Source organism: Sebastes umbrosus, chromosome 13 (genome assembly GCF_015220745.1).
Source record: "Sebastes umbrosus isolate fSebUmb1 chromosome 13, fSebUmb1.pri, whole genome shotgun sequence".
NCBI lineage: Eukaryota > Metazoa > Chordata > Actinopteri > Perciformes > Sebastidae > Sebastes > Sebastes umbrosus.
Window position 1 is genome coordinate 20719826 of NC_051281.1, and position 14518 is coordinate 20734343.

General features: G+C 42.9%; 1 protein-coding gene across 6 annotated transcripts in view; it reads left to right on the forward strand.

The window, feature by feature from the left end:
• LOC119500095 (probable phospholipid-transporting ATPase IH) overlaps positions 1–14518 on the forward strand; it is a 44969-nt gene that overhangs the window by 12284 nt on the left and 18167 nt on the right. For all 6 annotated transcript variants that reach the window (XM_037789541.1, XM_037789542.1, XM_037789543.1 and 3 more), the window contains exons 2-14: positions 1376–1498; positions 1758–1847; positions 4336–4416; positions 5034–5141; positions 8183–8311; positions 9508–9611; positions 9734–9784; positions 9915–9979; positions 10085–10166; positions 10265–10415; positions 10506–10703; positions 10799–10972; positions 12407–12573. In XM_037789541.1, the coding sequence (XP_037645469.1) occupies positions 1376–1498; positions 1758–1847; positions 4336–4416; positions 5034–5141; positions 8183–8311; positions 9508–9611; positions 9734–9784; positions 9915–9979; positions 10085–10166; positions 10265–10415; positions 10506–10703; positions 10799–10972; positions 12407–12573 (1523 nt within the window). The remainder of the gene's footprint in view (positions 1–1375; positions 1499–1757; positions 1848–4335; positions 4417–5033; positions 5142–8182; positions 8312–9507; positions 9612–9733; positions 9785–9914; positions 9980–10084; positions 10167–10264; positions 10416–10505; positions 10704–10798; positions 10973–12406; positions 12574–14518) is intronic.

A 14518-nucleotide genomic window follows, 5' to 3' on the forward strand; every position in this document is an offset into this window, starting at 1 on the left:
TATATCACGATATAGCATGTTTTCCGGTAATTCAGTAAATACATAGTCTATATAAAATAACACATGGTAAAGCCTATTTTTGTATACACCTGTGTGAATTAAATACTTAACAAATGAAAAGTACTGAGTATTTTCTCATTTAATTAAGAACTTTAGTGCAAAAAATAAATCAACATTTCCAGCTACACACTGTCTGTTAATCGCATTGAACTGAGTGGTAGGGTAAAGTGTGATGTAAAAACAAAACCGCAATATTCAAATGATATTCCCTCAAAAATATTTCACTAACATGCCCTAACTACAGTACATGGCGATTAAAGTTCCACCGATCAACCAATAAGTTGATTGACTAATTATTTCAGCATTAGTTAGTGCTGAGAGCAAAACACTTGATTATACAACCAATACAATTTGGCGTACTTGGCTTATGGCGCAAAAGAAGTAACATCAGACAATTAATTCTAATAGATGAATACATTTGCATTGGACTTTGTCAGTCTGCATTTATTAAAGGTTGGTTGTAAAGAGATTTTGGTTGTAAGGTGTGTGTGTGTGTGAGGGGGGATGACAAAGTGTAATAGGTGTTATTATTAGGGCTGTCAAAGTTAATGAGATAATAACGCGTTAATGCAAGTTCCACTCATTTCTTTAACGCAACTTGCCATTTTTAGGTTGTAGCCGGCTGAGTTTTACAGCTAGAGTGAAGATACTAGCATCATATGAAACTATAAACCTACCAACCACGTCACACTAGCTTGTTGCAAAGGAGGCTAAATAAGGCTCCAAACTTTAGCTCAATTTTGGCGTTGAAAAACTGTCATCGTCATTTTCAAAGGGGTCCCTTGACCTCTGACCTCAAGATATGTGAATGAAAATGGGTTCTATGGGTACCCACGAGTCTCCCCTTTACAGACATGCCCACTTTATGATAATCACATGCAGTTTGGGGCAAGTCATAGTCAAGTCAGCACACTGACACACTGACAGCTGTTGTTGCCTGTTGGGCTGCAGTTTGCCATGTTATGATTTGAGCATATTTGTTTATGCTATACATACATTTGCATAAAGCAAGCATATTTTCCCACTCCCATGTTGATAAGAGTATTAAACACTTGACAAATCTCCCTTTAAGATACATTTTGAACAGATAAAAAATGTGCGATTCATTTGCGATTAACTATGAATGATCATGCGATTAATCGTGATGAAATATTTGTACTTGCCCTAGTTGTTATATTCCATAATAATAGTGAATAGCTTATGAGTTGTAAGCGAGCACATTACCGAGGCTGAACAGTGTGATTTAACCCCGTTTTTTTTCTCTCCACCTGTATTGCTATTTATAACTATCCATATATCTCTCTCTCTCCGTCAGTGTGTGGGGGAGGAGATCTGGGTGGACAGTCGGACGGTGTACATCGGGCATAAAGAACCTCCTCCGGGAGCTGAGGCCTACATCCCTCAGCGTTACCCCGACAACCGCATCGTCTCCTCCAAGGTGAGGGAGCCACAGCCGAATACAGTCAGAGCCACAACATTGTTTATCATCATGCAGTTCCTTTGTTTCATATTTAGACAACCATGTAATCTCTTTTGTGGCTACGTTTTTAAGGATGACACATTTCACTTTGCTTGTATTCGTCAAGCTGTGCATCACCATTTGTCTTGCCAGAGGGACCGGATGATAATGTGGCGTTGTCTCCCTCTCTGTTTTTATGTGCGTGCTAATGTAATTCTGCTGTCACTCTGTCCCACAGTATACCTCTTGGAACTTCATCCCCAAGAATTTGTTTGAGCAGTTCAGAAGAATCGCCAACTTCTACTTCTTGGTCATATTTCTGGTCCAGGTGAGATTTTCATGAAAGCCATAAGCAGTGGTAATTTTTCCACCTGTCTATGTTTAATCTGAAACACAACACTGAAGCTCTAAGGAAATACTCTCCCAGCTGTCGATTTGGTAAAACAAAACTAACAAACAATGCATTTCTGGGTCCATTTTGAGCTAAATAAATACCAACGCTGGCCTAGTTTTAATTAAAGTCCATGGCTTTGCATCAAGATATTTTCAGGGCAGCTGGAGAAGTTTGACAGCTGAACACTGCCCCATTTTTCATATATCGGTAACTAAATAGTGTAGATTAGATTCCTGCCGATTTTCCAAGAATCTGGATTTTTCAGTATTTTGAAGCAGGTTTAAAATTGATGTGGCACAAATCTGCAAACATAAGGATTATTTAAAGTTAGCTGGTGCAGAGTGTCTTACTTGTTATTGGATATGTGGAACCAGAAAAACTGGTGAAACATTGTAACACAGCAGCTAATTTGGTGAAGTTTGTTTGACTTTATTTGGAACATTAATGTCCAAAATGTATGTAACCAAAATGTATGGCAGTTCATCCAATAGTTGTTGATACATTTCAGAAGTCAGTGAGTTTACTTTACTAACTTTTCTTATAGTTTGTAATAGAGTTTAAACGCGTCAACATTGGAAAAAAGTGGAAAATATTTTGGGGGGTTTTGTTACTTTCATTGATTCTATATGAGCTACACGTACAACCTTTAACGTATAACCTGTTTCATAGATGGACGTCACATTTTTGCATTTTCAGACATTTTCTGTCCCTCATAGCCTTAAATTAACTCATGGTTGGTAAAAAGGTGCTGCCTCACACTCAGCCGTTAGCAAACAGCAGTGACGTAGGTTACCAAAGTAAGCTAACCAATGAGGGCATGAATAATGAAAGGGTTACTCCGGATTTTTTGAAGTGGGGTTGTACATATACTCCCGCGTTCTGCAAGGTAAAATTACTGTTTTTGTGAATGTAGTCTGGTGGCTTTGAAGAGCGTGATCACTTATAATGGCTTCAGTTCCCCGTTGGAAAGGGTAACGGCGAGGTAAAATGGTTGTGAACGGGAGCAGCAGAAAAACGTATTTTAGCCACCTAAAAAAAATCAACATCACTTTGAGTGTACGCTATATTTAGAATATTTTCACCGCTTTACCTCGCCATCAGACAGCCCTTTACGACAGGGAATGGAAGCCGTTATATTGCTGTGTTCAAAGCCATCAAATTCACAAAAACACTCATTTTACTTCACAGAACACGGGAGTTGCTGGTCTACCGCTGCATCGATCAGTTAGTTTGTTTGTGATATTGTGTGACTTTCTGATCTGAACTAACGTGGCGTCCACAGCAGCACATTGCTTAGCTTCCGTGCCGGTACTCCTGACTGCTTCTACAAACGGGGAGCATGCAGACTGCCATCTAAATTACTGTATGTAACGTTAATACACTGATTATAAGGATGTATATATACTGTGCATGTAGCATCGTCATCATGCAGAAACCTACGTCAGGTCACGTGGGAAAAAGATTTTAGAAGGGCTTGGGAAAATACCATTTTGACATTAAAACATACATACTTTGACCAAAATTTGAATGATCGTATTCGAATACATAAGGAACACCATCGTGAAGCTACAGAGTGATATAAAAACCTAAAACAAAATAATAATAACCCGCCCTTTAAGGAGCCATGCGCCCTAGCCAATCATAAGAGTGCTGATGGCAGTTCAGACCCTGCTCTCATTGTTCCCTGATTTCAAAATAAAAGCAATTATCCAAGATTAACAGTTGAATCCTGCACCTGCATTTGAGGTTACCTGGATGAGGATTAGCAACATAATTTGAATTTTGCTAACATCATATTATCCTGAAATAACGAGTGCTGTACTGCTCAGTGTCTGTCTGTCTAAATCAGAATCAAAGACAAGCAGCTTTTTCCTTGAGCTACTATATTGCACCAAATGTTGAATAATCATGCAAGGACAAACTCATCATAGAGGAGGAGGAGGAGGAGGATACAACCGTTTCTTTACCAGCAGGCGCCTTAGTAGACCAGAATGCAACAGCGCCACAGCTTTGTGTGCTGTATGTATCAGTAGCATGTGAAATTCTGCACCTTCTTAATGGGACATGGCAGCAATGTTTGTACTCCTCTTTCTTTATGTCGACTGACAAAGGTCCTACTTTGCTGTTATTACTTTCTACACATGCGCATGTACTGTCTCTAAAAAAATAGGAAAGGAAACATAAAAAAAAACACAAGTTAACTATCCCAGAATGGAGTGCAGATGGAGGAAATCAAACAAGATTTGATTACTTGGACACTTTAACGTTGCCAGATTGGTGCTTGATTCCTTATTACAGAAGCTTTTCCCTGCTGCACTTCCTTACTCAGCGTTGCATTACTTGGCATCCTCTCCCTTCTCCTTTCTCCTTCTTCTCCCCCTTCCCCCCCGCACCTTCCTCCCACTCTTCCTCTCCCTTGCAGCTTATCATCGACACCCCCACCAGCCCAGTCACCAGCGGCCTGCCCCTCTTCTTTGTTATCACTGTCACTGCAATAAAACAGGTAGGACGCACACAAACATGCTCACATTTCTGGGAAAAATTGCCCGCAACGATCCCCCGCTCGCACACACCAACTCCCGGCCTCACACACACACACAAACACACACACTCTCTACCAATCGGCTGCTCTATTATCTGTATATACACATTCCTCTCTCAGCGAAAGGACATGCCATTGAATATGTCTGGTGATGTGAGAAATATGATAATGAATGGTCTCCTCTGTTAATCACTCTAACTGAGGATCCCATGCCCCTGGGAGATGCATCCTCTCTACCGCGTCCCGTTACTGAGGGATGGGGTACTATCAGTGATAGATAGAGCTGTTCTAGCTAAGGAAGCCTGAGCTTTGCCGGGACATAAATCTAAAACATGACGTGTTGGCTAGAAATCCAGGAAGCAGGTCACTAAACTCAGAGAGCACAATGCTAATTAATTACAGTGTATGACTTTCACCTCTCCCCCTCCTATGCTCTGGCCTCTATTCTCTCCGCACAATAATCTATATTCTCTGTTTCCCCCCCTGCCAACAAACACATTGGCGTTCTCTTCCTTCCCCCCCCCTTACGATCTTGTTCTCCATCCCTCCCTCTCGCTGCTTCCCTCTTGCTCTCACAGGGCTACGAGGACTGGCTCAGACACAAGGCTGACTGCTCTATAAACGAGTGTCCGGTGGACGTGGTGCAGCAAGGGAAGGTGGTGAGGACACAGAGTCACAAGCTACGGGTAAGAATGGCCTCATTAGAGCGGTATAGCACCTGAGGCCACAAAGCAACACTACAGTACTGCTGCATAGCTCACTTTTTCTATAACTGTCTCCCCCCCGTCCTTCTCTTCCTCTCTAACTTTGTTTCCTTCCTCTTGTCTTTCCCACCAATTAATTGCCCTGAAGCTGTAGTAGAGGAACAACAATTATAGTGTCCCACTGGTGCACCATGCAACAGTCCCTCGGCATGTGAACAGGACTGATGTATTTCATTAGTTGTGATATTCCTGTCATCATCCCGTGATGTTCTCTTATGTCATTCTGATGCAACAGCAGATCACTGCTCGGTATTGTGCCTCAGTCTTCAAAATGTCTTATAATCCGTTAGATTTATATTAAATCAAAACCCATTTCCGATACTATTTATAGCCTGCATTTTTTTGGCAATAACATTCAATGTTATTCACAATGTTATTGACTTTTTATAAACAGTAGTAGTTTTTATTTTTACTGAAGGAGACTGTCTTTCCCATGGGTCTTGCACAAGGGATTTCATTTAACACAGACATTTGATCATGAGTTCAGTATTACCGTTTCAGGCGACTGTTGACTTTAGTGTTCTTTATTAAAGGGACTATTTGTAACTTTCAGAAATGCTTGTTAACAGTGACACCTGTGGCCTTGAAATCAACGAAAGTCAGCGTCGAGCTCGCGCTTGCTCGCTCTAAATAGACATGGACGAGCATCGCTCAAAACAGTGAGGCGACACACGTCAGCTAAAACCACAATATCACTCTATATTTCAGCTGCTTGGCAGTAATGTTAGCTGACCAGACGAAGGTCTCTCCATGAATCACTGCAGATCCTAGTGTTGGCTTTTCCTGCCTCAGCGCAGGCTCAGACAGCGGGGCTACTCAACGAGTTACGTTATCGCCTCCCGACCGCAGCCGGCAGCCGCAGGGAGACACCGGCACCCGGTCGGTAAAGAGACGACAACGTAACACGTGGAGGAGCCCCGTCACTTCACAAGACACGGAAAACCTCTGTTGGTCTGGAGGAGCTGCAGCATTTATTTTTTGCACAAACGTCCCCTGTACATTCACTAGATATTCTCAGAGCTAAACTAACTCTTCTGCAGTGTGGAGTGAGCGCGCGTTCACGTCTATTAGAGGTGGAGCGAGTACGCGAGAACGCTCGCTCTGACAGAGTGAAGGTAAGCAGGCAGCGGAGACGAGGCTCCGGCCACACGCGAACGCATGTGTTGCGACCCGCTACATTTATACGCTTAAAAAGTTACAAACAGTCCCTTTAAAGCAGAGTTACGCATGTAATCCTCTCGACTCAAAATAAACTACAGTGCCCATGTTCATTGTAGTGAATGAACATGTCACTCATTGCAGCAGTGTGGCTCATTTATATGTTTTGAATAGCTTCTGGACCACAATGGAGGTTTGTGGCACTGAAGAACAATTACTAACAATTGTTAGTCGGGTCAGTTCATTGCTGGTTTTGGTCTTTTAATGGGTTTTTTTTTACAATGTGTTATCGTTGTCTAAAACATCATGTACAAACGTAATAGCACAAAATAAAACATTGTAGCAGGGTAAATAAAATGAACACTGTCAAAAACACATACAGTACTTACTTACAGCACTCCAAATATTAACCTTTCAGAAGTTAGAAATAGTTTGAGGTCACTGCTGGTCTATATAAATGATTCTCCGGGTATCAGCAGGTCTTAGAAAAGTCTTAAAAAGCGTTGAATTCAATTTCCTCAATAAAATGCATTAGAAGATATTAAAGCAGCAGTGGGTAAGATCTGAGCAAATATGATTAAAAAGTGTTTTTATAACTTTGTCATCACTCTGTCAATCACTTGCGAACTTCGATCAAACGGTCAAACTAGGCAGCACTGATCAAATAGGAATTAATATTCTCTTACTGTAATGCCTATTTCTCGCCTCAAATGTTTTCATAAACATCTTGTAGTGTACTGTATCTATTCTATATGGTGTGAAAAAGGTCTTAAAAAGGTCTTACATTTGATTTGGTGAACACTGCAGAAACCCTGACTCTATAATGGAGATGAATAATTCCAACTGTGTTAGTTTTTTCGGGACAGATTTCAGAGTGCTCAGCAAAATACAGCAGCAAGAATGGTAGCGTGACGATAGAGTCGAGTAAATAAGACACCCATTAATATTGTTTTGTTTTATTCAGTAGTGCTATTCCTGGTAGCAGATGTAGGGGTGAAGATTTCTTTGGAAAAAAAAACGTGCACCAGCTCCACTGAGCTGGCATATTACTCTGCAGATATCTATCTCGCATTATCCCAGCGTGGATGAAAACGGAGGTGTCAGAATACATAACGTGAGTGTCTAGCTCAGCACCTCCTATGTAGATGTATAGATGCGGTATATCTCAGTCTTGATTGTGTCGGAGGAGGGTATATAATGGGTGCAGGTACATCTCATTTCTGCTGCGTCTGCTGCTCCTGTCGAGCGTGCAGAGAGAGACTCTGTGGGATGTTGAGGGTCAGCTCAGAATGAGGCTTCAACACAGCCGCCCAGCCTTAAAAGGTTACAGAGTCTTACAGTTTGTGTCGCCATAGCAGTAGTTTTCACTGACTGTCATTGGTCGAGAAAGACATTTTACATCGTAAAAAAACAGAAACTGTCTCGTTCTGTCTCCCTTTGTCTGTCTCCCAGCGTTTTCTGTACCAAGGTTTCTCACCAGCGTAGATCAGACAGAGAGGATTAGAGTGTGAATTGGGAGCAGGAATAATGATGAATATATTAATCATGCAAAATCAGAGAGCGTGTGTCATGTGTATGGTCACCGTGGAGATGGGATTTATCAGAGCTTAAGCTGCTCCGCTCGCATAATCCGTTATGCAACTTCTCAATCCTTTGGGGAAAAAAAAAAGGAATGGTAAAGGATGAACAGACGATTACCCGCAGGTCTGTTTGTCTTTTACTATCTGTGTTTACGTGAAGCTCTCGTCGAAATACTCCTCATTTATTATTGATGTCATTCATGTGTCTGGTCTGCTGTCTGTCAGGTGGGGGACATCGTCGTGGTGAGGGAGGACGAGACTTTCCCCTGTGACCTCATCCTGCTCTCCTCCAGCCGCCACGATGGCACCTGCTACGTCACCACTGCCAGCCTGGACGGGGAGTCCAGTCACAAGGTGCCAAGACTAGTGCAGGATTTTGATTCAATATATTTTAACTTAAAGGAACGGTGTGTAACATTTTGGGGGATTTATTAGCAGAAATGGAATATAATATTCATAACTATGTTTTCATTAGTGTATAATCACCTGAAACTAAGATTTGTTTTGTTTTTGTTACCTTACAATGAGCCCTTTATATCTACATAGGGAGCGGGTCCTCTTCAGGGAGTCCGCCATGTTTCTACAGTTACCCAGAAAACCAAACACTGGCTGTAGTGAGAGCCTTTCACGTTTTTACGTTACCTGAAGGCCACCGTAGTTCTCCAACACACTTGGGAAACTGCGGATGGCCTCTGAGCGAGGTGAACGACGTTACCACGGTTTTGCACTCAGCAGCTCATGTTATCGTAGTATTGGAAAGGAAGGAGTGAGCGGAGGGGTACTCAGCTGGTTGCAATCACACCACTAGATGCCACCAAATGTTTACACACTGTACCTTCAACTTTAGATGAACCATCTTTGATCCCCTAACAGGAAAGCTTTATGATCACTAGGTCTTAAAAAAAACAAGTCTGCTAAATGTAAAGCCATCAAATGTGAGAATATGGTGCTTATCTTTGTCATACAGTATGTGATAGTAAACTGAATATCTTCTAATCTCTAAGGTATAACATGTAACAGTTACTGGTTGGTGTTTGTAGACACGCCGCATTCAAAATATCCATCTGATCAATCAATAATGAAAACAATTGTTGGTTGCATCCTTATACTTATCAATCAAAACATGAACACAAACACACAATTGATGTAAGTGACACACTGTCACCACACGGCTTTTCTCATTTTCACTTCCCCTCTGATGTTCATTGATGTCACTCACACTACCATACGCATGGCTGAGCACACAAACACACACACACACACACATATCCCACAGCGTATGGTAGAGTACTACACCCGCTCTCCTCATGCATGCCCCCAGGGTAACCCCCCCTGATGCGCTCACCATCCCAGCATGCTGTCCTCTGCTGACCCGGGGAGCGGTCTATAACAGCTCACCTCCCTGACTCGCCCAGTCATTTAGAAAATCTGCTGGAAGCCAGACTGCGGAGTCAAATGAACCCTGCTCTCATTAGTGGCTGCGGGTGACATTTTCCTCTGTTGTCTTCTTCTTCTTCTTCCCCTCCTCCTCCCCCACCTCTCTATCTCAGACCTATTATGCTGTACAAGATACCCTGGCCTTTAGAACGGAGCAGGAGGTGGATTCACTACATGCCACTATTGAATGTGAACAACCACAGCCTGACCTCTACAAGTGAGTGTGACACACACTCACTGATGCATCTGTGTACACACATTATCATCCGCAACCTTCTTAGAAGCACATCTTCCCTCGTTGCTCCTCTTGATTTTATTATGCTGTGACTTTTTTCACAGATTTGTTGGACGCATCAATATTTACATGGACAAACAAGAACCTGTGGCTAGGTGAGTACTTTTTGTTGTAGTTCTTGGGTACAGCTTTTATTGACAACTCATTTTTTCTCAATTAATCAAATGTCTTTTATGTTTTTTTTCTGAAATAAAGTCAGCCAACTACTCTGTTTCATTCTTGCAGACCACTTGGGGCTGAAAATTTGCTCCTTAGAGGAGCCACACTGAAGAACACACAACATATTTATGGTAGTAACATGCGGTTTCACTCTGTTTAACGAATGTTTGAGCTAAGTTAGAGGAAAGGCTGATGTCGTTACTATCTTGATAAGTCAGTGTTTTCTCTCCCCTCAGCTGTCGCGGTCTACACTGGTATGGAGACTAAGATGGCGCTTAATTATCAGTCTAAATCTCAGAAGCGTTCCGCTGTTGAAAAGTATGTCCCCACTCCTTTAACGGCATGATTTAGATTCCTAGTATGATTGCTATATTTCCTGTTTCCTCTTCCTGATCTTTACTCTTCTCTCTCTGCAGGTCGATGAACGCCTTCCTGATAGTGTATCTGTGCATTTTGATCAGTAAAGCGGTGATCAACACCGTTCTGAAATACGCTTGGCAGTGGTCTCCAGACCGAGACGAGCCCTGGTACAACCACAGGACGGAGAACGAGCGCCAGCGCCACGTGGTCGGTTCATCTACCTCTTACTTAAAAAAACAAACAAATGTAATTTCCACTAAAACTTCATAGCTGTCGTCTTCTTCCTCCTTGCTTCAGGTGATCCGAGCATTCACAGACTTCCTGGCCTTCATGGTCTTATTTAATTACATCATCCCAGTGTCCATGTACGTGACGGTGGAGATGCAGAAATTCCTGGGCTCCTATTTCATCACCTGGGATGAGGACATGTTCGACGAAGAGCTGGGAGAGGGCGCTCAGGTCAACACGTCTGACCTGAATGAAGAGCTTGGACAGGTACATGAGGAGCACAGACATTTGCATAAAGCATCTGCATTTAAAGTATTTGCAGACGTGCCCTTATCCTTCCCTTTCTCTCCCTTCCCTCCCAGGTGGAGTACGTGTTTACTGATAAGACGGGCACCCTCACTGAGAACAACATGGAGTTTATCGAATGCTGCGTCGATGGGAACGTCTACATCCCGCATGCCATCTGCAACGGCCAAATCCTCAGCGCCGCCTCCAGTATAGACATGATTGACTCCTCGCCCGGAGGATACAGGAGGGTAAGTTACACAAAGTAAACAGGCTCCTAAATCCAGCCTGAATAGACTCTCGGCTGTGCTAGCTCTGTTACTGAAAAGAGATGGAGACAAGAGTAAAGACAACTCTTCACATATTTTAGTTGAAAATGCGAATGAGCCACGCTCGCATATTAACTAACATGTCGCGTTTTCTAGCAGGAGGACCATTAAAGTAATTCTCTCTGACATTTTTCTTATAAACAAATATCTGTTTTGCTGATAAACACAGTAGGGATGCAGGCTGCAGATCTTTGACATTTTCTTTGTAACCCCTAAGTGTTTGCTGTGTCTTACATGGGAAAGAATAAGTCCTCTGGTGCACAGAAAAGTGATGAGCCTTGCATTTCTGGCAGTGGCAACAGTGATTTGTTTAGATTTAATAGAAGAAAATTGTGTAGTCAGCATGAGCAGCAGAAGCCACCATAGATGACCAGAGAGAGAAGAGAAAAAAAAAAAATGATATCGATATGCTGCTTTATTGCTCTCTAAATTGTAAGTCTGGGAAATGTAGTTCAAAACTAACTGACTAAATAGTACCAAACATGTATATAAAATGGCAAGGAACTTCAGGATTACTATTTCAATTCCACAAAAAAACTAGAAAAAACTAATTTTTGCTTCTAAAGGGGTGCTGAACTTTTAGATTTCATTTCAATGATGCACTTTTTTGAAATGAACTTAAAGGGACTGTTTGTAACTTTTTAAGCGTATAAATGTAGCGGGTCACCACACATGCGCGTTCGCATATGCACGCTCGCGTGTGGCCGGAGCCTCGTCTCCGCTGCCTGCTTACCTTCACTCAGACAGCGCGCGTTCTCGCGTACTCGCTCCACCTCTACTAGACGTGAACGCTCGCTCACTACACACTGCAGAAGAGTTAGTTTAGCTCTGAGAATATCTAGTGAATGTACAGTGGACATTTGAGCAGAAATAAATGCTGCAGCTCCTCCAGAACAACAGAGGTTTTCCGTGTCTTGTGAATTGACGGGGCTCCTCCACGTGTTACGTTGTCGTCTCTTTACCGACCGGGTGCCGGTGTCTCCCTGCGGCTGCCGGCTGCGGTCGGGAGGCGATCACGTAACTCGTTGAGTAGCCCCGCTGCCTGAGCCTGCGCTGAGGCAGGAAAAGCCAACACTAGGATCAGCAGTGATTCATGGAGAGACCTTTGTCTGGTCAGCTAACATTACTGCCAAGCAGCTGAAATGTAGAGTGATATTGTGCTTTTAGCTGACGTGTGTCGCCTCACTGTTTTGACCGATGCTCGTCCATGTCTATTTAGAGCGAGCAAGCGCGAGCTCGACACTGACTTTCGTTGATTTCAAGGCCACAGGTGTCACTGTTAACCAGCATTTCTGAAAGTTACAAATAGTCCCTTTAACTATTGCAAGTGTATAATGTATGGTTTTGTGTCTGTAGGAACACGAGGATCTGTTTTTCCGGGCGCTGTGTCTGTGTCACACGGTGCAAGTGAAGGAGGAGGAGACGGTGGACGGCATCAAGAGGGGCATCCACCAGGGCAGGCCCACCTCCTTCTACATCTCCTCCTCACCGGATGAGGTGGCTTTGGTGGAGGGAATGAAAAGGTAAACACACTGAAACACGCAATTTGCAAAATGACTTTGCAGTCCTCAAGTAATAGGGCAGTGTCTCTTTTTTGAAATGGGATGTGAAATACAAAACGTTACGACTTTCAGCTTCGATTTGAGGGCGTTTGCGTTCACATCAACTGAACGGTGTAAGAGAGCTGTAGCTCTTATATTCATAGTGCCCCTTTTTAGGGGACCAGGCTAAATTGAACTTTAAAGGGGCTAGATGTAAGAATCAGAAATTGCTTGTTAACAGTGACACCTGTGGCCGTTAAGTTAACGACAGTCAGCGTCTTGTTGCTCACGCTTGTGCTCGCACTACGTAGACGCGAGCGAGCATCGGTCAAAACAGTGAGGCGACACACACGAGACTGAACGTGATTGACAGGCATCATGTTGATTAACATTAGCAAACCCCAATATCACTATATATTTCACATGCAGTTAAATCAGTCCCTTGAAAGCTGCAGTCGGTAACTTAAAGCAAATATGATAAAAGGTTATTTTTATAAAACTCTCACTATATCCTGACAGTAGTGCATGAGACAGATCATCTGTGAAAATAAATCATGTGCCTCTGTGTCCTCTGGTGTCCTCTTGTGCTCCTAATGCATCTGCAAGATTGCACAGACCGGAGGAAAACAGAGAACAGCAGAATCAGAGTCGAGGAGTCTTTACAGCAGCTGTCAATCACTGCTCGTGAAGCTCGTGAACTCCGATCAAACAGTCAAACTATGCAGCACTGATCAAATATTAATCAATATTCTGTTACTGTAATGCCTATTTCTCGCCTCAAATGTTTTCAGAATCATCAGCTGCTGTGTTTTTGTTCGGCGCTGTGAAATCTTGCAAACACCAATTTGGAGCACAGGAGGACACAAAGGAATATGATTTTCTTTTTCAGATTACCTGTCTCATGCATTATTGTCAGGATATAGTGACAGTTTTATAAAAATAACTTTTATCGTATTTGATCAAAGTTACCGACTTCAGCTTTAATGAATCATCGTGTTTGATATTTGGTTGGAAATCCTTTGCTGTCAATCACTGTCTGAGGTGACACACACACACACACACACACACATTGCAGTAGCAAAAACTTGCCTGGTGAAATTCTGCCAGACCTGTAATACAGCGTGCTTGTTTTGGGGGCTTCTGCCTTAATTTGGTCTTCAGCAAATGACACAATCGAAAACAGATTGAGGACAGAAGACTGACTTATGGTACACAGGATCCATCATTTCCACGCTTCCTATTCATTGTCTATGTGAGCAGCCATGCAAGGCATTCTGGTAGCGCAGCATTGCGCTTCGAGAGACGGACCATTAAAATGTCCGCTCCTCATTTGCATAAAGTTGAGGTGTATGTTATTTTATGTAAATGAGGGCGTCCATCCTGACTCGCCGCCTCGACTTGCCGCCTCTGGAAACTCCCTAGAAACCTTTACACTAACTGTTGTCGATCCAAAAATAAAGACATATTCAACAACTGGCTAATTTATTTCTCGCCTCAAACGTTTTCAGAAACACATAAAGGTGAACTATTTTCGGGATATAAGAGAAGAAAGTTTCCAAATGAGCCGCCATGTTGGTTCTGGTTTGAAAGCTGGGAGCAGCAGCCCATGAGTAAAAGCGTTCGTCCAGTCTAATCTAGTGCCTTGTGTGTAGTGGCAGCCCATCAAGCATCCAACGCTGGGAAGCGACGCGACCCCCTTGCGTCCAAAAAAGCCTCTGTGAACACGTAGCCAGTGAAGAACACGCTACTGCTTGACCATAAAAGTAACTTTCTCTGTATATAACTCAACTTCCTGGATTGTATTTCACCTGAGGCAACATGCCCACACCAACACGGCCCCTTACGTTGTTTTTAACACAGTGCTATTTTTGGTCTGGACGTGGCCTTAGACACATGTGAGACACATGGTCCAAATCACAGTTTGTTG